At 42.2% G+C, this 24,302-nt stretch overlaps 3 protein-coding genes across 10 annotated transcripts in view; 1 reads left to right on the forward strand and 2 right to left on the reverse strand.

Moving 5' to 3' along the window:
- Positions 1-4,989, forward strand: part of LOC121323883 (E3 ubiquitin-protein ligase NEURL1B-like) — a 48,188-nt gene extending 43,199 nt beyond the window's left edge. For 2 of the 3 annotated variants that reach the window (XM_041265199.1, XM_041265200.1), the window contains exons 2-5: positions 1,256-1,810; positions 2,419-3,123; positions 3,889-4,014; positions 4,458-4,989. In XM_041265199.1, the coding sequence (XP_041121133.1) occupies positions 1,256-1,810; positions 2,419-3,123; positions 3,889-4,014; positions 4,458-4,705 (1,634 nt within the window). In that variant the 3' untranslated portion in view covers positions 4,706-4,989. The remainder of the gene's footprint in view (positions 1-1,255; positions 1,811-2,418; positions 3,124-3,888; positions 4,015-4,457) is intronic. The other variant, XM_041265202.1, reaches the window with a different exon arrangement.
- A 1,546-nt stretch (positions 4,990-6,535) lies between these two features.
- On the reverse strand, positions 6,536-20,587 carry LOC121324379 (ubiquitin carboxyl-terminal hydrolase puf-like). 6 transcript variants are annotated; one of them, XM_041266139.1, is made up of 19 exons: positions 20,477-20,587; positions 20,023-20,124; positions 19,458-19,560; positions 19,003-19,133; positions 18,760-18,836; positions 18,256-18,390; positions 17,649-17,744; positions 16,989-17,120; positions 16,835-16,882; positions 16,046-16,117; positions 15,579-15,689; positions 15,270-15,362; positions 14,825-14,956; positions 13,904-13,968; positions 13,625-13,677; positions 12,347-13,359; positions 11,690-12,056; positions 11,483-11,559; positions 6,536-10,992 (listed from the first exon to the last, which is right to left on the reverse strand). In XM_041266139.1, exons 2-19 carry the CDS (start codon positions 20,030-20,032, stop codon positions 10,597-10,599), a joined length of 3,111 nt encoding a protein of 1,036 aa, XP_041122073.1. In that variant the 5' UTR covers positions 20,033-20,124; positions 20,477-20,587; the 3' UTR covers positions 6,536-10,596. The 6 variants fall into 6 exon arrangements, with proteins under 6 accessions (XP_041122073.1, XP_041122071.1, XP_041122068.1 ...); XM_041266137.1 differs by having other exon boundaries at positions 11,690-12,059; XM_041266134.1 differs by having other exon boundaries at positions 11,690-12,089.
- Positions 20,588-23,184: 2,597 nt separating this feature from the next.
- On the reverse strand, positions 23,185-24,203 carry zgc:194655 (uncharacterized protein LOC794380 homolog). The gene is made up of 2 exons (XM_041266850.1): positions 23,960-24,203; positions 23,185-23,542 (listed from the first exon to the last, which is right to left on the reverse strand). Exons 1-2 carry the CDS (start codon positions 24,102-24,104, stop codon positions 23,409-23,411), a joined length of 279 nt encoding a protein of 92 aa, XP_041122784.1. The 5' UTR covers positions 24,105-24,203; the 3' UTR covers positions 23,185-23,408.
- Between the last annotated feature and the right edge of the window lie 99 nt (positions 24,204-24,302).

Genomic DNA, 24,302 nt, shown 5'->3' on the forward strand with positions numbered 1-24,302 from the left:
CAGTAAGGTCCATGGAGCCCAGAAGATTTTTTTAAAGATCCTCTTGTACATCTTGTCACCTCGTGCCAGCCGCTGTCGCTTTGTTTTTCTGCTGGAGGGGGAGATCTATCTAGGAAGTTCCCACAGTAACATGCACACCTGAGCCAAGTCCATGGTTTATCTTTGAGAGTTTGGAAGGAAGGTTCCTATTTGGATACATCTGGAGAGCATCCCTGGCAGGGATCGCTTCCTTTTCTGTAAATGGTGGCTTGCGGTTTAAATTCTCAGTGAAATTGTTAAGTAAAAAAGGATGGCAGTCTTGGTGTTTTTTGTAGTGCAGAGTCTGTGTTATTCTTGCTAATCAGGTCTGTTGTGGTCTTTTTATGAGAATTACAGTAAAAGAAAATATTCCCTCTGGGTGTTTGATATTTATTAGAACAAAAAACAAAAGCATGGAGAAATAATCCGCTCACAGAAGCAAGCATGTGAAAAGCACTGTCAATCTTAATGTACTCAGGATCAGTGCAAGATCTATAAACAACTGTTAATACAACCCCTCACCCATACCCTCTCCTATACCCTCATCCTCCCCCTCCCCCTCTCCCTCTCCTCCCCCTCTTGTCTACAGTACCAGAGCTAATTTGAGGGAGTCTGCATCTAACTAGAACTGTTTGTTGAACTCATAGTTTTTATATATATAGAATTTTGGCAGAGCAGTCTGGTCAGGAAGTGGGAGCCCCACACCCCCCACACCTCCCCACTCCAGCATTAGTGGAAGGGTTTCTGTTTGTATCCTTGGAGGTTTTAGGAGAACAGATGTTCCACTGAAGCATCTTTGTGCCTGTGATGCCCACGGGCATGTAGTTTCTTTACTTGTGAAATGCTGTTGTGAATGTATAGGAATGTGTGCTGCTTATGCAACTGGTTTATGAATGTGCTGTTCGGAGAATGGCCTTGTATAAACATCTTCAATCCAAGGACCAGCATGAGAACAGGCAGGGCCTCTTGGGAAGAGAGTGCTGCTGTAAGCATTCCCTGCACTGCCCGCTGTGCCTAACAGAACAATACACTGCTGTGAATGGGTCTTGCTATGGGAGTTACCCAGATGTTTGCAAAGTTTGCTGTCACACTTTTACATTGGTGTAAAAGCATAGTAAATCTGTCACTTAACACTGTAATAATAACTATCGCACTGCACTGCAGCTTCTCTCAGTAATATCTTGCACAACGCCTGCTCTGAGGAGGCTGATCCCTTTTTGTCCGGTTTTCTTTTCAGTAGTGAACCCTCAGAGCCGCTCAGTTCCCAGCAGACACTACTACACTCTGCCCAGAACATCTGCACCCCACGCTGGGCTCAGCCTGGAGCCCCCACGCTTCCACCCCCAGACCAAGGGCAAGAACATCCGGCTGGACTCGCAGCTGCGCAGGGCCACGCGTAAGAACAGCTTTTGCAACGGGATCGCCTTCAGCCAGCGGCCCGTGCGGCTATACGAGAAGGTGCGGCTGCGGCTCTCTGGGGTGCACAATGGCTGGAGTGGGGCGCTGCGTTTCGGGTTCACCAGCATGGACCCCGGAGAACTGAGCCCCGCCGACATCCCCAAGTATGCCTGTCCCGACCTGGTGACCCGGCCCGGATTCTGGGCCAAGGCTCTGCCGGAGAGGCTAGCCGTGAGGGACACTGTGCTGGCCTTCTGGGCTGACAGGCATGGTCGCATCTTCTACAGCATCAACGATGGGGAACCTCTCCTCTTCCACTATGGAGTCAGTGTCACGGGACCCCTGTGGGCGATCATAGACATCTACGGGATCACACAGGAGGTCACGCTGCTGGGTGAGTAAGGGGATTTTAAGGGTAGATTCTTTCAGTCTCACTTGGATCAGGAGCCATGAATAGAAACACAAGTGAAGTGTGATTAGCGCTCTGGAGAAGCTAAGAGAGGTGTCTTGGTTGCTATCTTGTTAGTGCTGAAGGGACCAGCCTGTACGTCCCACTAGGCTCTCAGTGCTGCGCCATACAGCGTTATCTTTAGAGTTGGGGGCCCTATGCTGGGTCCTGGATTTCTGTTTAGCCTCTGTCTGTCAGAAGCCCTGGCCATGTTTGGTAATGCCTGCTGCTTGTCCGTAACTGTTCCTGCACTGCTGTGGAATTTCAGCACCCCACGAAAAGCACTGGTGGGGACTTCGGTCATCCAGAACATTTTGTAACCCTGCAGTCAGCCTGCAAAACCTAACATGGAAGTGTTGAAACCCCAGAGCAGCTTAGCAACAAGGGTTAACATTTTTACTTAAAGAAAAATGAAATCACAATGAACTCGACAGGTTCATACAAGGCTATAAGAGGTGGAAAAAAATTGATCTAATGTATGAGTTCAGTCACAGAGCTAGCTACAGTAAGTGATGATACAGTATGTTACCCCGTGTTCCTCTTGCCCTCCCCAGAGAGCATGTTTGCGGAGAGCGTGGGTTCCAGCCGGCTCAGCGCAGCCAGACTCAGTGCCTACCTCCCCCAGAGCAACCACGACTCAGCCAACTACAGCAACAACCAGCTCGAGACAAACCAAGCTGCCGCTGCCAAGATCACCACCCTGCAGCTGGGCAACTGCCACCAGCCCCCTCTCTGCTGCTTCTCCTCATCATCATCATCATCCCGGGGTCTGCGGGGCCTGCCCCCCTTGCTGGACACTGACCTGCACTTCCACCCAGTGCGGGGCTCGGACGTCAGCCTGTCTGCCGATCGTACGGCCGCATGCATCCACTGGCTGGACAGCACCCGGACCCTACTGTTCACCGACCGGCCCCTACACATTGGGGAGACCTTGTTTGTGGAAGTGGGTCACTTGGGGCTGCCCTATTTTGGGACCTTCCTGTTCGGGGTGACATCCTGCAACCCCGGGACCCTGCGGACAAACGAGCTGCCGGCGGACCCCGAGTTCCTGCTGGACCGCAAGGAGTACTGGGTGGTGTACAAAGGCTTCCCTGTGCCCAGCCCCGGGGACGTGCTCAGCTTTTCATTGTGGCCGAGCGGAGAAGTCCATCACGGGGTGAATGGGGCCTCCCGGGGCAGGCTACTCTGTGTCGACAGTTCCCAGGTTCTCTGGGCCTTCTTCAGCCTCCACGGAGCCGTCAACCGCCTTCGGATCCTGGGTATGTATCTCACTGGTGCCCTTCCCTCCCAGATCCTCACTCTGTCTCACAGGTCTTCTCTGTGTCTCTCCCTTCCTTCCAGATCCTCCCTCTCCCATCCCTCCCTGCCACCAAGATCCTCCCTCACTCTTTCCCAGATCATCTGTCTCTCCCTTCCTAACTACCAAATCCTCCTTTTCTCCCTCCCAGATCCTTCCTCTCCCATGCCTTCCTCCCTCCCTCCCAGATCCTCCCTCTGTCCATCCCAGGTCCTCCCTCCCTCTCTCCCAGATCATCCCTCTCTCCCTTCCTAACTACCAGATCCTCCTCTCTCTCCCAGATCTTCCCTCCCTCCCTCTCTCCCTCCCAGATCCTCCCTCTGTCCCTCACAGGTTCTCCCTCCCTAACCCCCAGATCTTCACCCCATCTCAGGAGAGCCTCACTATCTCTTTCAATAGCTCCCATGTGAAATAGTCTTGGAAATACACCTGGTTTAGCAGGTCCACTGCAGTCTGGTTATAAGAAGGTTCTTCCTTTCCCTCTGCAGAGTTTGAGAATCCTCTATACCTACCTAATATATTCTCTATTGATCATATGCTCCCTTTCTAGAATATCAGTAACCAACCTGTATTGAGATCTTTACAGTAACGTCTGAATTGTGTTTAGCGCTGGATGAGCCAGTAACCATTTTAGCTGTTGCAATGTCTCCTGCCTGTGGAGTGGAGGCCTAGTCTGCGCTGTGAGGTGGTGTTCTGACCCCACCCCTGACTCCTCTCCGCTTTGCAGGGTCCGTGCAGTCCAGCCCCTCGAACGGATCCCCCTCAGGCTCCCCCAGAGGGACCCCTGATGACAGCGACTCTGACCTGGCCTTCAGTATCAACCGCTCGTCCTCAGCCTCCGAATCATCCCTGGGTACGTCAGACCTAATCTCTGGACTTCGAGCAGCCCCTTCGCTCACCATTAAACCAAAAGATCAAAACAATATTAACAGTATTAAATATGGCAGCTCATCAGTTTCATTGCAAAGCAATTGCGTAGAAATGCTTTTACATTTCAGCATGCATCTGTAATTATTTTTGCATGGGAACCCATTACCCAAGCACGGAATTTTCATGATAAATAATTTAGTAAAACATAAATATACAATGACGATCCTAGTTGACATAAGCGTGTTATCAGAGTTCTGTTTCATGTAATCACGTTTTTTTGTTTTTTTTTTAAGTGAGCATGTAAAAGGCTCTTTTTTATTGTGGTAGTCTCCTTCTAAGAAAATAAAATAACATGCATGTTGTATTGTTCATGTGCGCACACGTGACTGAGTAGAGGGTAACCTTGTATGTCTTCTTGTGTTCCAGTGACGGCGCCAAGCTCCCCCCTGAGCCCCCCACTCTCCCCAGCTTTCTCCCCCCCAGAGCTGCCCCCCAGAAGCAAGAACGGAGAATGCACCGTGTGCTTCGACCAGGAGGTGGACACAGTCATCTACACCTGCGGGCACATGTGCCTCTGCAACGCCTGCGGGCTCAAACTGAAGAAACAGATCAACGCCTGCTGCCCCATCTGCAGACGGCCTATCAAAGACGTCATTAAGATTTACAGGCCGTGAATTTTAGAAATTTCCCCGGGAGCTCAGCCTCGTTTCCCTTCTTTCACTCTCGCTCTGTCCCGGGAGGAATGGGCGTCACACATCCCGGCAGCTCTGACGGCAAGAGGGAAACCTCATCCCACTACTTTAGAGTGAAAATGGATCCCCAGTGCCTTGACTGTGATGCAGGATGGAACTGAACCTCTGTTCTGCATGCCCATGAAGATATATGATGATATAGAGAGATCTCACACACACACACACACACACACACACACACACAGTGACTTGCAAAAGTATTCAGACCCCTGACCAATTCTCTCATATTGCCGAATTACAAATGGTACATTGAAGTTTCGTTCTGTTTGATATTTTATTTTTAAACACTGAAACTCAGAATCAATTATTGTAAGGCAACATTGGTTTTATGTTGGGAAATATTTTTAAGAAAAATAAAAAACTGAAATATCTTTCTTGCATAAGTATTCAGCTCCTGTGCTGTGGGAGCTCCCAGTTTGCACCGATGAAAGAAACTGCCCTAATGAGGACACAACTACCTTACCATTGGCCTCCATCTGTGAACCATTAAAGTTGCTGTCACATTTTCTGGATAAAAACCCCACTGTTGAAGGATCATTGGTAAGGCTGTGAATCTGATGGAAAATAAAGACCAAAGAGCATTCTACAGAAGTTAGAGATAAAGTAATACAAATGCATAGATTAGGGAAAGGGTACAAAATAATATCCAAATGTTTGGATAGCCCAGTGAGCACAGTTGGATCAATAATCAGGAAGTGGAAGCTGCATCACACCACCCAGGCACTGCCAAGAAAAGGCAGTCCCTCAAAACTCAGTACTCAAACAAGAAGGAGACTTGTGAGAGAAGCCACAGAGAGGCCAACAGTCACTTTGAAGGACCTATAGAGTTCAGTGGCTGGGAATGGAGTAATTGTGCATAAGTCAACCATATCAAGAGCTCTGCATAACACTGGCCTGTATGGGAGGGTGGCAAGAAAGAAGCCATTACTCAAAAATTACCATCTGAAAGCACATCTGGAGTTTGGCAGAAAGCATGAGAGTGACCCAGCTGCGATGTGGGAAAGGGTTTTGTGGTCAGATGAGACCAAGATAGAGCTTTTTGGCCAAAACTCAAAGCGCTATGTGTGACGCAACCCTAACACTGCCCATGCCTCAAGACACACCATCCCTACAGTGAAGTATAGTGGTGGTAGCATCATGCTGTGGAGATGCTTCTCATCAGCAGGGACTGGGCATCTTGTTACAATTGAAGGAAGAATGGATGGAGCAAAATATAGGAAAATACTGCAAGAGAATCTGCTTCAGTCCGCTAAAAAACTGAAGCTTGGGAGGAAATTCACCTTTCAGCAGGACAATGATCCCAAGCACAAGGCCAAAGCAACATTGGAGTGGCTCAAGAACAAAAAGGTGAATGTCCTACAGTGGCCCAGTCAAAGTCCTGATCTCAATCCCATTGAGAATCTGTGGCACTATTTGAAAATTGTGGTCCACAAGCGTCGTCCAGCCAACCTGAACAACCTTGAGCAAATCTGCCAAGAAGAATGGGCCAAAATCACTCCGACACTGTGTGCAAAGCTGGTACATACTTACCCCAAAAGACTTAAAGCTGTTATTGCAGCAAAAGGTGGCTCTACCACATATTAATGTGTGGGGGTTGCATACTTATGCAAGCAAGATATTTCAGTTTTTTATTTCTCTTAAAAATATTTCCCAATATAAAACCAATGTCACCTTACAATAATTGATTTTGAGTTTAAGTGTTTTAAAATAAAACATAGAACAGAACGAAATTTCAATGTACCATTTGTAATTCAGTAATATGAGAGAATTGGTCAGGGGTCTGAATACTTTTGCAAGGCATTGTATGTATATATGCCTCATCTATAAGAGAACACGCTTTGCATGCTGTATACTGGTATTGTAACACACTACACTTCCAAAGGTAATGGGATGCACAGGGAAATGTATTTGAATCAGTGTAGCCACTTCACAATGGAAATCAAGAGGACTGTAATCATACTGTTGGGCTACTGAGCGTGTTTGTGGAGTACATCCATTTTCTAAAGGGGTTAATTAAGGGAGCAGCATGCAATGCGGTTGGATGTCTATAGTATGCAGTTTGCATCATATAAATCTAATTGGTTCATCTTTTTATCCGAAAAAAACAAACAGCATTGTTTCTAATCCAAGGAGTGAAACATGTCAATGAGACAATCAGCTTTTGTACTGCAGTTTTTAATCCTGTTTAATGTAACAAATATGTATTATACCACCCCAGAGGTAGGGGTCCAGTTTATTATCTATACCAGGAGCAGCGCTAGTCCAGTGTTGCTTAAACACCCTCTGTCTTGTCACAGTTACGTTTGTATTCCAGTCTGGAGGTAGAACTTGGTAGCATCCCAATCAGTGGTTAGCTGGTGGAACGTGTCCACCACACTTACACAGCTGCTTTCACAGGCTCTGATCACACTAGTCTTTGACTTGTTATTGTTAATTTAGGTTAGATAGTGCAAGATTAGTCTATCTGTGAAACCAGACGATATTGTTACAAGTAGATCCTTTACACGAAGCAGTAAAGTAACAGCTGCTCGTCGTTTTGTCCTCCCTCTGCAAGGTTAAGCTGGCAGAGTGATGCTTACAGTTTTTAATGGGTCCCTGCGGAAGTAAAAAGTCTTTTTATTGGTGTGTAAAAGAAGTGTTCCACTAGATGGTGCTAATAAGCTTTTTCCTGACCGTGTTCCTTTCTTGAATGACAGTGACAGTGGTAAAGTTGCAGGTGTGTGTAATAAAGCTAACATTACCCACCTAGAGTCCCTCCAGCTTGTCCACCCTGGTCCAGTGAAGCCTGGTTCCCTAAATGAACTGTTACCAGGCAAGCAGGCATAGCCTTTGAGCACTGGATGCAGGTTGAACCCCTCCTTCCTAGTGCAGGTAAGAATACCTCATTGCGCGGTGAGGGAAGTTTGGTTCTTTTTTTATTTAAATTTTGTTTCTGCAGCTCGGCATCGATTGCTAGACCTTTTTTCCCCAATTTCAATAAATACACACTTGCAGGAAGAGCTTGCACCAAGGACTGTGAGATCACGCGGTTAAACTGAACGTGCTGGAGGTGACTATTAAGAAATAAAGACATCACAGTCCCTGTAAAGCAGTAGAGCCAGAACCTGTACGTCCATGCTGGTATGTAAGACAGATTAGAACTTCTTGGTGCCTTATCAAGGGAAGCTTTTGCACTATTGACAATAGATATAACAACTGTCACCTCCAACTGGCTCTATTACATCTTATATATATATATATATATATATATATATATATATATATATATATATATATATATATATAATGTACACACACAGTACATTTTAATGCTTTAAATCAGTTGTAGCCGAAATGCATTAGACGTAAAGCAGGTCTAAATCCTCACTAGTCTGTTCAGTATTCACTGAATTTCACCAGCAGCTGTCAGCTGTCATTGTTTGAATGGCGAGAATGCAGAGTGTAATCCCAAGAATGTTCACTAGAGGGCAGCCTTACCCAGCTTAACAAACAGGCACGTTTGTCCATGATAGAACTGCTTTGAGGGCAGTCCACCAGTGGAGCCCGATTTTCCAAAGCTGGTACAAGGCTTACAGATAAGATTGGTGTCTACCTGCTCATTTCCACTCTTTTTTACTTGGGTATATTTGTAAATACATGTTTTTGTCAAATTGGATTTTCAGTGAGCTTACTGGGTGTTTATTAGCATGCTTATTTCCACTGCTATTCAAAGATGTAACCGTTTAAAAAACTCTCAGGACATTAATACTACCCAGCTGGAAAAATGAACACATTCAGATAAACTGAAAAAAGTGTGTACACTAACACCTCTGTTATCCACATCTAAATGGCACCAGAGGGTAAAACTGAATTGTTTGGCTAATTGAACTGTGAAATCGTTTACATGACTCCCAATCAAGAAACTTCCTGAAAAGACACAATGCAGTACTGCCCTGCACTGTAAAAAGTACAGCTTGAGGGCTTGTTAGCGCTTTTTCTATGACAGCAGGGCAGAAGAGCACAGCACACAACAGGACAGGCTACCAAGGGTCTAAAAACGACCACAATAATTCTACAGGACACCGTTAGGGTTTTCAGGGTGCCATACCAGCAATATATATATTTCACGTTTTTGGCATTGAAGTGGAATAAGAAAAGTAACTTGTATGTTTCTTCGATTCACGATCTGTTGTGGAAGTCCTTTGTCTTTGAGGTCTCCAATGCTGTGGGAACGTGTCACACAATGCCAGTACGAGCCTCGGCAGATGGACACAAGCGTTATATTCAGGTGTTACCATTTCTGTAAGCGGGCTTGTTACAGAAGAGACAGCTGCCCTGTTGGTGGTTAGAACACCTCAAAGATAAAGCATAAGAAACGTGTCGTCTGGAGCGGGTTCACTCCGGCTCTCAGTGATGTGATGAACCGTTTCATCACCTGTGTTATTTGCGTTCCTGCTGCTGTGGGGAGCTCGGAATTCTAAGCTCACAAAGCTGCTATTGTGACATCACTCTGCTACAAGCTGGCCATTGCAATATGAAAAACAAACACACCCGCATTGTGTATGGAAAGAGAAGGGTATGCTGTTGTGTTTTGCACTTGTAGAAATGTTGCCCCTGTTGGCTTTTGCCCCTTTTTTTCATCTTTTTGTTTTGAATTAGAAACAGATGCTAAGGTAAGCCGGAGGCGGGGATGGCAGTTACAACTTATCGTCATTGCATTGTTGATGGTTTTCAAACAAGTTACACGTCTTGCTGGTTTACCAGCAGGGTGCTATTAATATACTGCTCTGATCATTGCATTCGCTCGCTCGAATTTCACGGACCTCAGTTTAAACCAAGTAATAATGTCACAGCACTGGTTTCAAATCAACATTGTTGTGAAGATTTACCCCCTTGCTTAGCTGAGTTTGCCTTGGTGATACAGCAGCTAGACCCGAGGTGTTCTCCACTGGTGGAGTCCCAGTGCACTGTGCTGCTGATCCAGGAGGAGTGACTGTAGGGGAGGCTTAGGCAGCTCCAGCCCCCCCTCTCCCAGCCCTGGTCATGACTCGCACTGGAGAAGCGCACGTCTGTAACTCCCAGTCATGGGTGGGTACACCCTGGCTGTCGTGTCAAAGGCATCTGCTTCGATTTGCATATGTACATGCACGCTCACTGCACAGGCATTACTGCTTTCCAGTACAGTATACTGTCAATGTCACCTAGTTCATCTGTTTTTGTATAAAAATAAATAAAAAAAACAATAAAAATAAACATTTTAAATTGTAAAATAAACCACTTTGGCTTGTTTTCTAACAATAAATATTTTGTGTTCTCGTACATTGGACTAGTGATCTTTTAATAGGTATCGGATAGAGCAGTGCCGAGCAACAAGTACGAACGAATGTTCATAATGAGTATGGCCATTTTTCAGAGTATGAGTAATACATTGGTAATTTTGTTATTACTCATTATTCGGAGAGAAAAAAAAATGCATTAAATCCTGGCTTCATAGCGCAGTGACGACTGTCAATCTCAAACCTGGGGAGACAGAACCAAGCCGGGCAGGCGGTGGGGGGGCCATCACCACAGCCATCTTTGAGTTACACCTCAGTCCTCCACTACACAGCAGATTCCTGCACACATCCACTTTGAATAAAAGGGTTCATAAGGACATACTTTCCAAAAACACATCATTTTAAAATATTTGTTCAAGTTATTCATTACATTCATTTAACAAATGTTTTTTTGGGGGACTGTGTGGGTTATAGTATTACTGTTTCTCTATCATTGTGTACCTCGGACACAGTCTTAGGGGCTGGCCAGTTCCTCACCGCCGCTACCTCGGCTGCCATCTAGAACTTGGGGGTGTGCACCTCCAGGTCATCCAGATAAATTACGCACCTCGTCCGGGTCCCTGAAACGTGCACGCGCTTCACCAGGCACTCGAAGGTAAACTCTCCAAACAGCTTCATCTGGAACTGCCAAAATTCTCGGTCAATGGAGACCATGGTTTTAGGACAAAACTCCAGAGAAAGCTGTACCTCCGAGTCTCCGCTGCGCAAGTTCAGGGAACCAACAAGTTCAGAGAACCAACAAGACCCAAAGATGTAGTCCAGAGCCTCGCTGATTCGATGCAGGAGATATGAGACCTTCGTTGTGACAGGGTTGATCTTGCTGAAGTCCACACGTAAGCACCAGCTGCCGTCCGTTTTCTTCCCCAGAATGGCCGGCACATCCCACTTCCAATCCTGCCAGGTAAATAAGAAGCCAAGGAACAGTTTCTCATGAAATTGTAATCTTTATAAGGCAACACAGGAGAGAGAAAAGGCTTGACATAGTGGGTTGAGGGGGTGCAGTCCACTACACAGCCACCAAACTCTCACCTGACACTCAGGCACATACAAAACGAGGGACAACAAGCACAATTTAATTATTTACAGAAAGAGAACCAACAGTCCCACAGTGTCTTGCGGTAATTATTTACATATAGATGGTTTTTCTGGCTGCTGGGACAGCCATAATATGCTGCTGCGTCCCTCAGTAAGTCCAACAGACAGCCCTGCAGCGACTGTTGCCAGACCGCTGCTGCCCAATTACCCATGATGAGGACTGAAGACCAGCAGCAGTCTCTTCTCGCTGTCAAGACAATATTGGCAACTGGGCACGGACCGAACTGGAGGAATGCTTGCAAGAATAACCCTGACCTCTTATCAACCTCAAATTTATTTGACATGGTACCTCATCTGGAAAGCCTTCAATAGGGTTTTCTGTGCTTCTTGAGTCCCTCTGATTTCCAATCATAATTTTCTTGTCGTCTACAAATTCAGAAACAAAATGTACAGTTTTATCAACGAGTAGGTATGGCATTCAAGTCTTAATTCTTTGCAAAAATAGACAATAAATACCACATTTAACATAATGTTTTGATGGATTTGTATACAGTACCTGGTTTAAGTTCCATAAGCAGGGCTGGTGTAGTGGGCCTCCCGGCTGTGCTCCTCTCATCCCTACTGGCTATGGGTCTACCCCCAGCTGGCAGATGCAGAGCTGCCGCTCGCCTTTGGCCTGTAGATTGGCCACCTCCTCCACAAACCACTGCAGCCCCACTGCGCCATGTGTAGCCATCGTCACTCCCCTGCCACCGAAACTGGGAACTGCTCGACCGCTCCTGGCAGCAGTGCCCACTAGGATCCAGCTGCTGTGGTCGATCGATGTCTTTGCAACCTTCCTCCTCTTCACCACCCATGCCCCTTCTCTCCAGTATGGGGCGAGCATGAAGATCTCCTTGGAATCCTGCATTCCAGTTCTGGTCCTGCTGGGTCAATAAGAAGCCAAGGAACAGTTGCTCAGGAAAAAAATAAGAGGAATTGGAGAAAAAAAAAGGTTTCAGTGCACAGTCACCTACTGCTGTACTGATATGTAGTACAACTGTCATAAAGACTATAGACAAAGCACAACAAGATGTAACATACATCAGCAAGCTGGTTTACTAAACAGAAGTGTTAACATAACGCAACTGTTACAAAGGGCTTCAGTGCACAGCACGAAGTCTGCCTCCACTCCATTACTATGATATTCAGGCCTATAAAAACTGCAAGATACCTCATCTGGAAAGCCTTCTTTAGGGCTTTCTGTGCTGCTTGGGTCCCTCTGGTTTCCACTCACAGATTCTGTGCTGCTTGGGTCCCACTGGTTTCCATTCACAGATTTTGTGCTGCCTGGGTCCCTCTGGTTTGCATTCACAGATTCTGTGCTGCTTGGGTCCCTCTGGTTCACATTCACAGATTTTGTGCTGCCTGGGTCCCTCTGGTTTGCATTCACAGATTCTGTGCTGCTTGGGTCCCACTGGTTTCCATTCACAGATTCTGTGCTGTTTGGGTCCCTCTGGTTCGCATTCACAGATTCTGTGCTGCTTGGGTCCCACTGGTTTCCATTCACAGATTCTGTGCTGCTTGGGTCCCACTGGTTTCCATTCACAGATTCTGTGCTGCTTGGGTCCCACTGGTTTCCATTCACAGATTCTGTGCTGCTTGGGTCCCCCTGGTTTCCATTCACAGATTCTGTGCTGTTTGGGTCTCTCTGGTTTGCATTCACAGATTCTGTGCTGCTTGGGTCCCCCTGGTTTCCATTCAAAGATTCTGTGCTGCTTGGGTCCCCCTGGTTCGCATTCACAGATTCTGTGCTGCTTGGGTCCCACTGGTTTCCATTCACAGATTCTGTGCTGCTTGGGTCCCACTGGTTTCCATTCACAGATTCTGTGCTGCTTGGGTCCCACTGGTTTCCATTCACAGATTCTGTGCTGCTTGGGTCCCTCTGGTTTCCATTCACAGATTCTGTGCTGCTTGGGTCCCACTGGTTTCCATTCACAGATTCTGTGCTGCTTGGGTCCCTCTGGTTTCCATTCACAGATTCTATGCTGCTTGGGTCCCACTGGTTTCCATTCACAGATTCTGTGCTGCTTGGGTCCCACTGGTTTCCATTCAAATATTCTGTGCTGCTTGGGTCCCCCTGGTTTCCATTCACAGATTCTGTGCTGCTTGGGTCCCACTGGTTTCCATTCACAGATTCTGTGCTGCTTGTGTCCCTCTGGTTTCCATTCACAGTGTTGTTATTGTCTAAATTCAGTGACACAATGTACAGTTTTGTCAATGAGTAGGTATGGCATTCAAATCTTAATGCCTCACAAAAATACACATTAAATACAACACTTAACATAATTATACTTGCCACTGTTTACAAAACTGTCAGCCAACAACATCGATGTATTAAATAAACCCAGTTCAAGTTCACTGAGTCCAGTCATGACAGGTATGGCATTCAAGTCTTAATGCTTTGTGAAACTTTTATACAATAATGTTTTGCTGAATTTCTATACTGTACCTGGTTTACTGGCTTCACTCTTTCTGTACATAAGCAGGTAGGCTGTGGAGGAGCTGCAGAATAACCGTTAAACAGCAGGTTAGACTGGCATCATCTGGCATGGGTCAGTCCATCAAATAAGCACTAGTTGTACAATTGTACAGTATGTCTAGAATTGTATTACCTTGTTTGTACACAAGACAATACCCTTAACACATTTACAGGTGTACTGGTATGTTTACGACATGGCTAATTCTTGGGACAGTAATGTAAATTTAGAAATAGTATTCTCATCATTACCTTATACAGGGCACCTTTTCTTTCATCACACTTTGTCTAAAGCCTGTGACTTGCTCCATGAGGTACTGAAACATATACAATTAGTTTATTATTCGATGTGTGGGAATGATTAAAGTCCCACAGCGCTCAGTAACTATTTCTGTAATGCTTTTACTCCACTGGGTATCTAGGTGGCATTGGAGGCGACACCATCTTGTGAAGTTTGAGTTCTGGCTGCTCAGACTGTGTTGAAGACGTACTATACACAAGATGTACGGTCAGTGAAGGGTTAACACATACATGAGAACACTGCTCAAGCTCAGCTGCAAGGTAGCAGGAAGTTTCCCAACTCAATCAACCCAGGATACACAGGAACAGGGAACTGATAAAGTGGGGTACATTGGACCTTGTGCAGAAGAGAGTGCTGTGTCTGGAACAACATTGTAACTCACACCATGACATTGTTTAGATATTGTGAGGAAAACAGAGTCAGCAGAGTTCACACAGTTCAGCTTCACACACATTTAGACAAGATATATAAGACAGGAACGCATTAGTGCAAGTGAGAATAGCTACCTGAATCCCCTCCTGATGACAGACCATCACCATACCTGAGCTCTCACAGAACATTGATTTCTGTTTGGAACTAGTTGCTACATTGTTGTGTCTAACGATTAATGTTTAAGCTATATGTGTGTAACCTTTGAATATTGGAATCAGTACATGGAGATTTGCTGACAAAGCCATTGGTATTGTGCACATTGCTCATTTATAGACACCAAACTACTTGTGAATATCTAATAAAACAAAAACTAGACACAATCTTGAGATATGCTCTCTAAAGAGCATTTTACTGTGCAGCTACTTTAATTTATAGGTGCACTGTAATTCACATTGATAAAATAATTATTCAAGCAATAATGTAAAATCAAAAACACTTGCCTCCTGAACAAATGAATCGTTGAAAGTGTACCACTTGCTATTCTCAAATGATTTGATACGAGCAGTGTAATGTCCACCTTTGTAACCTCCTGAGTGGTCGCATATTGCAAACAGCTCATATCTGAGAGACTCCTGAAAGAGAAAAACAGTAAGAGCCTGACCGTAAGCAAACTGCTTTACAGCTTTTCATAGTGAATACATTGAGGCTTTTTCGGTGCCAGCCCCAGTGAATACAGCCCATGCAAAGCATATTCATGCCAGCCCTGTACTGTATACCACATGTACTGTCTGTATGGAGCTGGAAAGTGTTAGAAATCAACGGACTTGGGGAAGGATATGAACGATGACCTCCAGTAACACAGTCCACAACCTCTACAGTACCAAGTGCTATAAAATTCCTGTTACACTGGACAGAAATAATATACATCTTGTATGTTCTTACTACCTGACTTTTACTCGTAGCTATTGCAATTTCTTGTATCTTTTCTTTAAGTTTATTAAGCTTTTGTCGTGACCGCGTCTTCATTTTCAATGACACCTGCGTAAAGAAAAAGAAAGATGTTGTCAAGTCAACTATTCTTTTAGGACATGCTTTGAAGGCTATGGATATCATTTATTATCCCAACCATTTGTTTTATGTACATGTACAGTCCTGTACTGCACAACACATGTAAGAGTTGAAAGGTCACATAATCAAACGACATTTTTGGAAAGAAGGAATAAATAACTAGGAATAGATTTTTTATGTCCTTACTTTCTTCTTTATATCGGTAGCTTTGCTACAAGATTTCTTGCCATTTTTCTTTGAGGATGTCACGCTATCGCTGTGACCTCCATGTCGTGACCTCTTCATTTTCAACATGTACTGTGGAAAGAAAAAGATGCTGTTTGGTCGGCTCTTCTTTACGGACATGTTTTGAAGAGCATGGAGATTCTTTAGTAATAGTAAGCAGCTTTTTACATTCTTTTCTGCCTGTTTTTATAGTGTTTGAGATCTATAGCCTTCAACACTACATGTTTTTTTTTTTACAAGTCTGTGTTCTGGTGCTTTCACCTGAGTTCAGGAGCTTCTCTCTAGTTCTCGATGCTGCTATAGATATTTGAAATATAAGCCTGATCAGCTAACTTTCAATGCAGTTGGAAAGTCACGTAATCAAAACACATATGGGAAGGAGGATACAAACACTGGGCAAAAATAATATCAATCTTTCATGTTCTTACTTTCCAGATGTCAGCTGGTGCCATTTCTTTCTTTATTTTACTGGATTCATACAACTTTTGTTGAGGCATACTCTGCAAAGGAAAGAAAAAAAAAACTTGACAACTATTCTGCTTACTTTTAGAACATACAAGAGCTGGAACAATGTGGCAATAGTAAAATAAACCAGTCAATTTATATGACAAACATTTCAAATAAACTTATTTTGTTAGGCTCCACAACCAAGACTGCATGCTGTTTGAGATAATAATCATGCTGTATGAGATAGTAATCATATTGTTCGAGATAGTAATCATATTGTTTGAGATTGTAATCCTGCTGTTTGAGATTGTAATCATATTGTTTGAGTTATTAATCATGCTATTCAGCGAGCTGGAATGTGTGCAAATTTAATGTCCACAGATATGCTTGTTTCACTAGTATATCGAGTTGTTAGGTTACAGTTAATGTAAACACAGGAGCTGAAACAATATAACTTTTTTTTTTTTAAATACTCTAAAGGATCTAAATTCTCTAAAAACAGGAATTTGCCACCTGTTTCTGAGCAACAAGAGTTAGACCCCTAATTCATACCTCAAGGGATGCTATCCTGCATTCAATGCAAATTAGAAAATGAGAAGGTGTGTGTGTAGAGATCATACCTGTGGTATCGTAGCGGTGCAATGAGAAGGTGTGTGTGTAGAGATCATACCTGTGGTATCGTAGCGGTGCAATGAGAAGGTGTGTGTGTAGAGATCATACCTGTGGTATCGTAGCGGTGCAATGAGAAGGTGTGTGTGTAGAGATCATACCTGTGGTATCGTAGCGCTTAAACACCATTCAGTATTTTCAGTTGGTGCCTGAGTAAAGGAAACAACAACAACTGAGCTTTATTCTTATTTAAATACAGGGATACAGCTTGCTGGATGTTTTGTATCATGTAGGTAAATAATTGTAAAAGAAAACCTTCTGAAATCGTAATTCCAGTGGAATCTCCACAGGACACTGGATCTTCACGAAGCTCATTTGATAATAGTTAAACTGAAACCTCTTCAGCTGCAGTGTCAATATTCGTGGCAGGCACTGAAAATAGTATCTCTGAAAAAAAAAAAAAAGTTGATCACAACAATGAAGAAGATGCACGACTCTTCACACACTGTAGGTGTATCTTCATAGGGATATGAAGATACACGACTCATCATATAGGTGTGTGCTTATGGATAGTATAGGTTTATAGGCTCTGCTTACTAGAATGCCCACACTCATATCTACAACAGAATGATATAATATTGGCATCCAATCCTCACAATCACAGCAAAGTGTGCTAAGCACATGTAGCAAATATTTAGTGAATGGTTTCTACAGTGTAACTGTGTGTAAGTAATGTACCGGTGTTTTGCAGTGTCCCAACAAATATCTTTATAGAAAGCTACTAGCACTGTCTATAAATTATTTTTTTTTTTTGGGTTTTTTTATTGGGGGGGGGGGGGGGGGGTTGTCTTGTTTTTTTTTTTTTTTTGGGGGGGGGGGGGTATTGGTTCAAGTTAAGTTTCAGCACCTAATTTAAAAGAACATTGAGTAAAGTGTCTTTCTGACTCCCACTTCCAATGTCATACCAGGACTTACAGTTTCAGTGTCCGTTTTCATCTCACATTTGTCACAATAGCTCTGATTATCTCCTTCCAAAAGTTCGCTTTTCAAAAAGTCTCGAAGACCATTCTCCTGCAAAGACAGCAATGAATATGAATTGAGTAAGGACTGCTCAGGGAGTGACAGCAATGAATATGAATAAAGTAAGGACTGCTCAGGGACTGAATGGTAATATTCAGACAAAACAAGGTTTACCAAGGAGATGGTATTAAAGTCAAAATTATTATTTTTTTTGCATTAGATTTACTTTTTTGCAACAAATATACTTAATATAAAATCACGTATGTCACAAGCACGTACTGGAATCAATCCTGTCCGCATGATTTCTGCTTTAACCTTTTTCTCAAAATGAGGGATTAGTTTAAACCTTTTGATATAATTAGATTCAAAATAATTTGTTTTAACATTCTACTAATTTACTTAACCACTATCAATTAAGACGGTATTTACTTTTATTATTATTATTATTTTTGTTTTTGCACTGGCAACTTACTCATGCATTGGTTTTGACATCTTAGCCCTTAATCATAGAACAAGCATTTAGAGAAGAAATGGCTTTGGGAAGCTATAGTTGAGCACTTACCACACTGTACGCGATGTTTGTAGAATGATCAGAGGTGTTCAGAGGCAATGGAATATCCAGATATCTACTGTTATCTGAGGCTTCCGTTTCACATTTCAAACACTTTGTGGCATTGATTACAGTACTCTGGTAATTCTTAGAAAGAAGAAAGAAATAAGAACTCCTTCAAATACATGTGGAATATGCTTAAGGTTAAGAGATTGTAGACCACTTGAAACACTACATAAACCCTTAATAAAACACTTGGTGCTTGCCAGAAGATAACAGGATTACAATTTGCTACTGATGAAATAGGCAAGGTGTGCAATTCATTGCATTGTACAATTAATTGGCCCCTAAGTGCTAACAAGTTTGACACTTTCGTATTCAAGGGTGACTGAAGATCCTTCAGTATTCAGCCCCAAGTTCCCCTGCAAACTGCACTACTCACATAAGTGAATGCATAGCCATACTTTCTGCACACAAGCCTGTAAAAGGAGCTATTATATTAAAGTGTGCATTTACCTCAGAGACTGGAGACTCATTGCTGACTTCGTTAAGGATTTTTCTGAAAAATTCTGCTACATCTTGTTGTACCCAAACTTTCAAAAGAAAACAAAGTGGCACATAATTATGACAACGCACAACACTGTTAGCTTTCAAACACGTGCTCCCTTGAGAAAGGCATGTTAACAATCCTGCACCGCCCTATACATTTAAATGTGAAATTCAGTAGTTAAATAATGTGCCTCTTAGTTAGTTAGTTACCGTCGCGACACGTCATTCCCAGACTTCTTGTCACCCCAGTTGTTTTAACTTCATGTTTTCCATCCTCTAGCTTCAGAAACAACTTATTTAGTTGCAACAAAAGATTATTCTCCTCGTCTTTATCAGGCCCACTGTAAAACATAAACATGAGAATTAAAAGTATTTAGACCTGGTTTAATGTTTCACTTCCTGCTGTGGGTCGTTTCACCACAGCAGAGTGTTTGGTGTCAAAGCAGGTCCACTGGCTGGAAAGCACGATGGAGCTGGTTGGTTGTAGGTGTTTTTAAAATGAAAACACATGTTTGCTACAATATGTACTTCTGTGAAAATAGCAGCTGTATGGAAAATGTAAGTGCATAACAGGTCATGTAAATGGATCTAATCTGTTAGCTACCAAACATAACACTTGAATGATCTGCACTGTAACAGTCACTGTTGTAACACTGTCAGCCTACCTGTACTTGTGTACAGCGTCTCTGAACTCGGGGGTCATGAAGAAAGTCTGCAGCACTGTGTTCAGGTAACAGGTAGCACCTTGGTTTACTAACCCACAATAACCTGCCATAAAGAAAACAAAACGCTTGTTCCAACGAGCCCACGGGAGGTGTCCTGTTCATTTAATAATAAGACAGGACCTTTGGACAACAAACTGGGAAACACCTTGCTTTACTCTGAAGAAAATATCTGAGCTACTGTGTAAAATAAAATTAACCGAGTTGATAGAAACTGATCTAAGGAAACAGGACACAGAATGGATGAGATAAACAAGTGCGCATCCGTGTATTCTGGGTCGGGTCTTGGCTTTCTCTTCTAAGCACTTAGCTGAGACCCCGAAACATGTATTTATTTCACTACAACTCGGCCCAAAACATTTACCGTACTGGCAAATCCCTTCTTATACCCTGTGCAAAACACGGTGTACTTTGAAGTACAATGCAGCATTAACGTATAATGTAACGAAGTGTCTTGGACAGTCTTTGTACTGCAGCAGGAGAGTTACAGTGATAGATTACACGTTACCTGTATCCATTTTGCTGTTCCCTGGAATCGATGCGATCCTTTTCAATTTACAAATAATGTTTCCCAGAGCCAAGAAGAGAACAAAGCCAGAGAACAGAAGTCCTGGGATTCAATACGATTAAAAAACAAATGAACGACAGTCCATTAACGTTTATTATTATTATTATTATTATTATTATTATTATTATTATTATTATTATATTATTATTAACTAGTCACGTCGCTATTAGACATCAAAACCGTAAAAGTTTAAAAAGTGGAATTTTGTTTTGTTCGGTTTATTTTTGCTTTCGTTTTACAAAAAGACATTTCAAAATGAATTCCTGTTCCTTTCGCTTTAGGTGAAAAAGAAACAAGTTTAATTATATGCAATATTTACCAATGAAACTAGTAAGATACTTTCCCCGCAATTTCGCAAACTAACATCACATCACATAAAGACATTTTACTTTACTTGGTCCTGGAGCAGTACAGACAGCACAGCGGTGAAAACTTGAAGCTTTCTAGTCAATGTCTCTGAACAAAGTATAGCTTATTTGTACCGCCCACGGGATTCCCATCACCACATTGCAGTGAACAGGTTTGCTTGTTCTAAACACAAATTTAGCATTCGCTCGGCTATTTGCGCATGTCCATATGATCACTGAGTCGACAGTCTGCAAGTTAAATAAGTAATGCTGAGGTGGGGTGTTTTTTGGTAAACGTATTTAAAAACGTATTGAACTATATAAAAAAAGGGTTTACCAGTATTTAATTAGTTCCCCGAGTTCCCTGCGAATGTCAGAATCTATCCGGTTTAAATACAGCGAGTGAGGAGGACGCTAATGAAACAGACTTATTCAACTGTGTAATCGTCTACCAACATTTTAAAAGTCATCGAGAAATACCTAATAAAAAAAGAAAGGCAACTGTAGCATCTAATTCAGTCTGTGGGCTCTTTTTTTCTCCTTTGTGTATTAACTGGTTATATTTGATAAAGTAAATGGCTAGGAGTAACTTACATGAAACAGACATCATAAATAACCAAAGAAGTGAACAGACTGTCAATGGGCTACTTGAATCGTGTTTGCGATGCTGTGCGATACCGTGCAATGTATTACAATTATTTAAAAATATGATTTACATTTTAGTTTTAGTTGTATATACTGACATACAGCACACCATAGGTTTTGAAATATGCCAAAAAAAAAAAAAAATCACAAAAAAACAATATTATTATTAAATCATACACATACAGCATATTTATTTTGTGATTAAAATTTATAGGGCTGGTTTCACAGAACGTGATTTGCATTAGTTCTAGCGATCTAAATTAACATTAAGTAGTCCAAGATTACTGCTTATTTTAAATGATTCCCCATGAGTAGCGTTCAATGAAGCTGATGAAACGTTTTAACACTGGGGTGTGAACATCGATGTTCTTGGTCTGCAGGCTAGTTCTGTGTTTCTTTCAAACTGAACCCTGCAGTGAAAGCAGTGCTCATCTATATCATAATATGCCTTCACAGAGATCCACAGACATTCTTCCAAATTCTCAGTCTTTGGCAATTGGCGATTTAACTCTTGCCATGCTATTCTCTACTTCAGTCAAACTTAGAAAGTGTCGTAGTTGACAACAGGCATCCATTGCGTTCTGCTTGAAAGTATCCTCAAATCTGCATATTAAGTTTACATTTAAAAAAAATTCTGTGCACTTTTTCAAGGATTGAATCCACATGTGTCTATTCTTAATTGCTATGAAACCGAATGTGAAATAACGTAGATTGTTTTTCTGCTACGACGCTCTATGTTGACAGAGAGAGATTCTGAACTGAAACTGAAGCTGTTTTTGAGTTTCCCAGAAGCTGAAGAGCGAAACAAAAAAAAGCATTTACTGGAAATGGGAGGAAGCATTTTTGGCATTTTTAGAATGTCAGCACCCATAATAAGTGTTTGGATGTGACTGCATACAAAGTCAACGCATACCTGTTACAGTAAATTGTCTTGTTTTTTTTTTTGTTTTTTTTTAAATGAGAGGCTAATGTCAAGGGCTTTTATCCTAAATAAAGATTCAATTTAAATGGATATCAGCAGAATAAAAGCAGGAGGAATGAGTCAGCTGCAGATATTTCCAGTTTGATATTAATATGCAATTATAGTCAGCTGCAGATATTTGCCAGTTAATATTAACAATTGTATAACTGGCCCTGTAAGAATCATGATTAGCACAAGTCATAAAATCTATGATAATCTCAGAAACAGGGAGGCTGTGTGTCTGTCTGTCTGTGGCTGTTCATGATCACGTATCTGACAAGCATTTGGGTTTGACCTGGTACAACATTTATTGTAAACTGGAGAACACATGAATGTAGACCATGTAAAACATTTTCCAGTTCATCAAATACCTTAAAGTTAATTTCCTTGTTTACTTCAAATGTATTTTGAGGAGGACAAACAGGCTGATCTCAACACAGACAAGCCACTAAATAAATGTTGTACTCAGGCAGAATTGTTTTCAGTTGTTTGGCATTTTTAGAAAGTCAGTACCCATAATAAGTCTTTGGATGTGACTGCACATGAAGTCAACACATACCTGTAATCTGTTACAGGAAATTGACTGTTTTTATTTTTAATGAGAGGGTAAAGGCAATGGCTTTTATCCTAAATAAAGATTAATTTGAAGTGAATATCAGCAGAATAAAAGCTGGAGGAATGAGTCAGCTGCAAATATTTCCAGTTTGAAATTAACATACAATGATAGTCAGCTGCAGATATTTCCAGTTTGATATTAAAACATGTAAAGGGTGGTGTTTATTTTTGACAAATAACCTAAAAGACAGCGTTGACCAAAGTCAAAACTACAATTGGAAAAGTTTTAATTTGCTGATTTTCTAGTGTTTCTAGAGCAGAGAGAAAATACACCACCGTGTGTATGTGCTTGTGGAGCCTCGTGTTAAGAGTGTTATACTGTGCTAAAGAAGGTAGTACACTATACAAAGTGTATTTTGCTAAATTAAACCAAAACAAACAAACAAAAAAAACATTTCAGGTTATTTCTCTATCGTGCTTTTAAATGTACTGAGTTAACATGACCAGTGTTCCCTGGACCATGGTTGAGAAGGTTTTTATACACTTTCATTTAGGTATTTACAAAGAAAAGTAGAAAGAAAACAATTAACAACATTTAAGGATGAGCACTAACTTTATTGTATTCTATCAATGAGTTGTACAATAGCAAATAAAATAATTGAAAGTGTTTGGTTTTTCTCACAGCGGTGCGTTTCTCGGTGCATTTTACATATTAAACTCGCTGTTTCAATGATTAAAACAAGTGATAAATGTCCAATCTGTACAAAAGAAGCCGGAACTCTTCACTGGACCTTCATCTTCAATATTCTTCCCACTGTTCACTTCACCAATCCACCTGGCAAACGCAGGACCAATAGAAGGGTAGATTTGTCCTTGATCTCGTGAGTAGAAAACTTGTCAGAATCTTCTAGCTGCTTGCTGCCAAATAATAGCCTTAAGTCCTCGGCACGTTCTGTGAAAAAAATCAAACATCTCATATGAACTTATTTTTTATTTTCACTGTACCAGCTGCAGTCAAAGACACAGCTGCAAATCTCCCTTGCTATACCCAGGTTGATTCAGCTGCTGTCACAATTAACTTAACCTGCGCATAAAATTAAAACATATGAATGCTCATTCTTGATTCTTCACGAGAGGACTGTAAAATTCACAACACACAACATTGTAATCCATACATTTACATAGCGGTGTCTAGATTTTGAAATAAGCTACAATGGTTTATATGATCGTATATGCTGTAAGGTTTAACGGTAATGTCAGCTTAGTGTTATAAAAACACAAGTCACAGCTCAGTCACGCTAATAATACCCCAGCCCAGCCAGGCAGAGATCAAAGACATCACTCGAAGCGATGCAATACGTGTACATACGTGAATCTCCTGGAAGGTTTTGTAGAAGTAGCTTTTTAAACATCGGTACAGTCATATCATTGAGCGCCTGTTCCGACTTCCCTACATCAACTGTCATTTTTTTTCCTTCTACCCCAATCACATAGATCTGGTAGGTCTTCTCCATTGTGGTGGCTGTCTGCAACTGGACCTTGTGATGGAATAAGCTGTATATTAGACTGGATCACTTTCAGTTTCTCCGAAAGTTTATGAAAAATCAGGTGACAAAATGGAAACCGCGGATAAAAAAACAAAACAAAAAACAGAAAAGCGACTCTAGATGTGTTAGCCAACCAGATGCAGGCTTTTACTGAAGAGTTTCACT

This window comes from Polyodon spathula, chromosome 12 (assembly GCF_017654505.1).
Source record: "Polyodon spathula isolate WHYD16114869_AA chromosome 12, ASM1765450v1, whole genome shotgun sequence".
Taxonomy (NCBI): Eukaryota; Metazoa; Chordata; class Actinopteri; order Acipenseriformes; family Polyodontidae; genus Polyodon; species Polyodon spathula.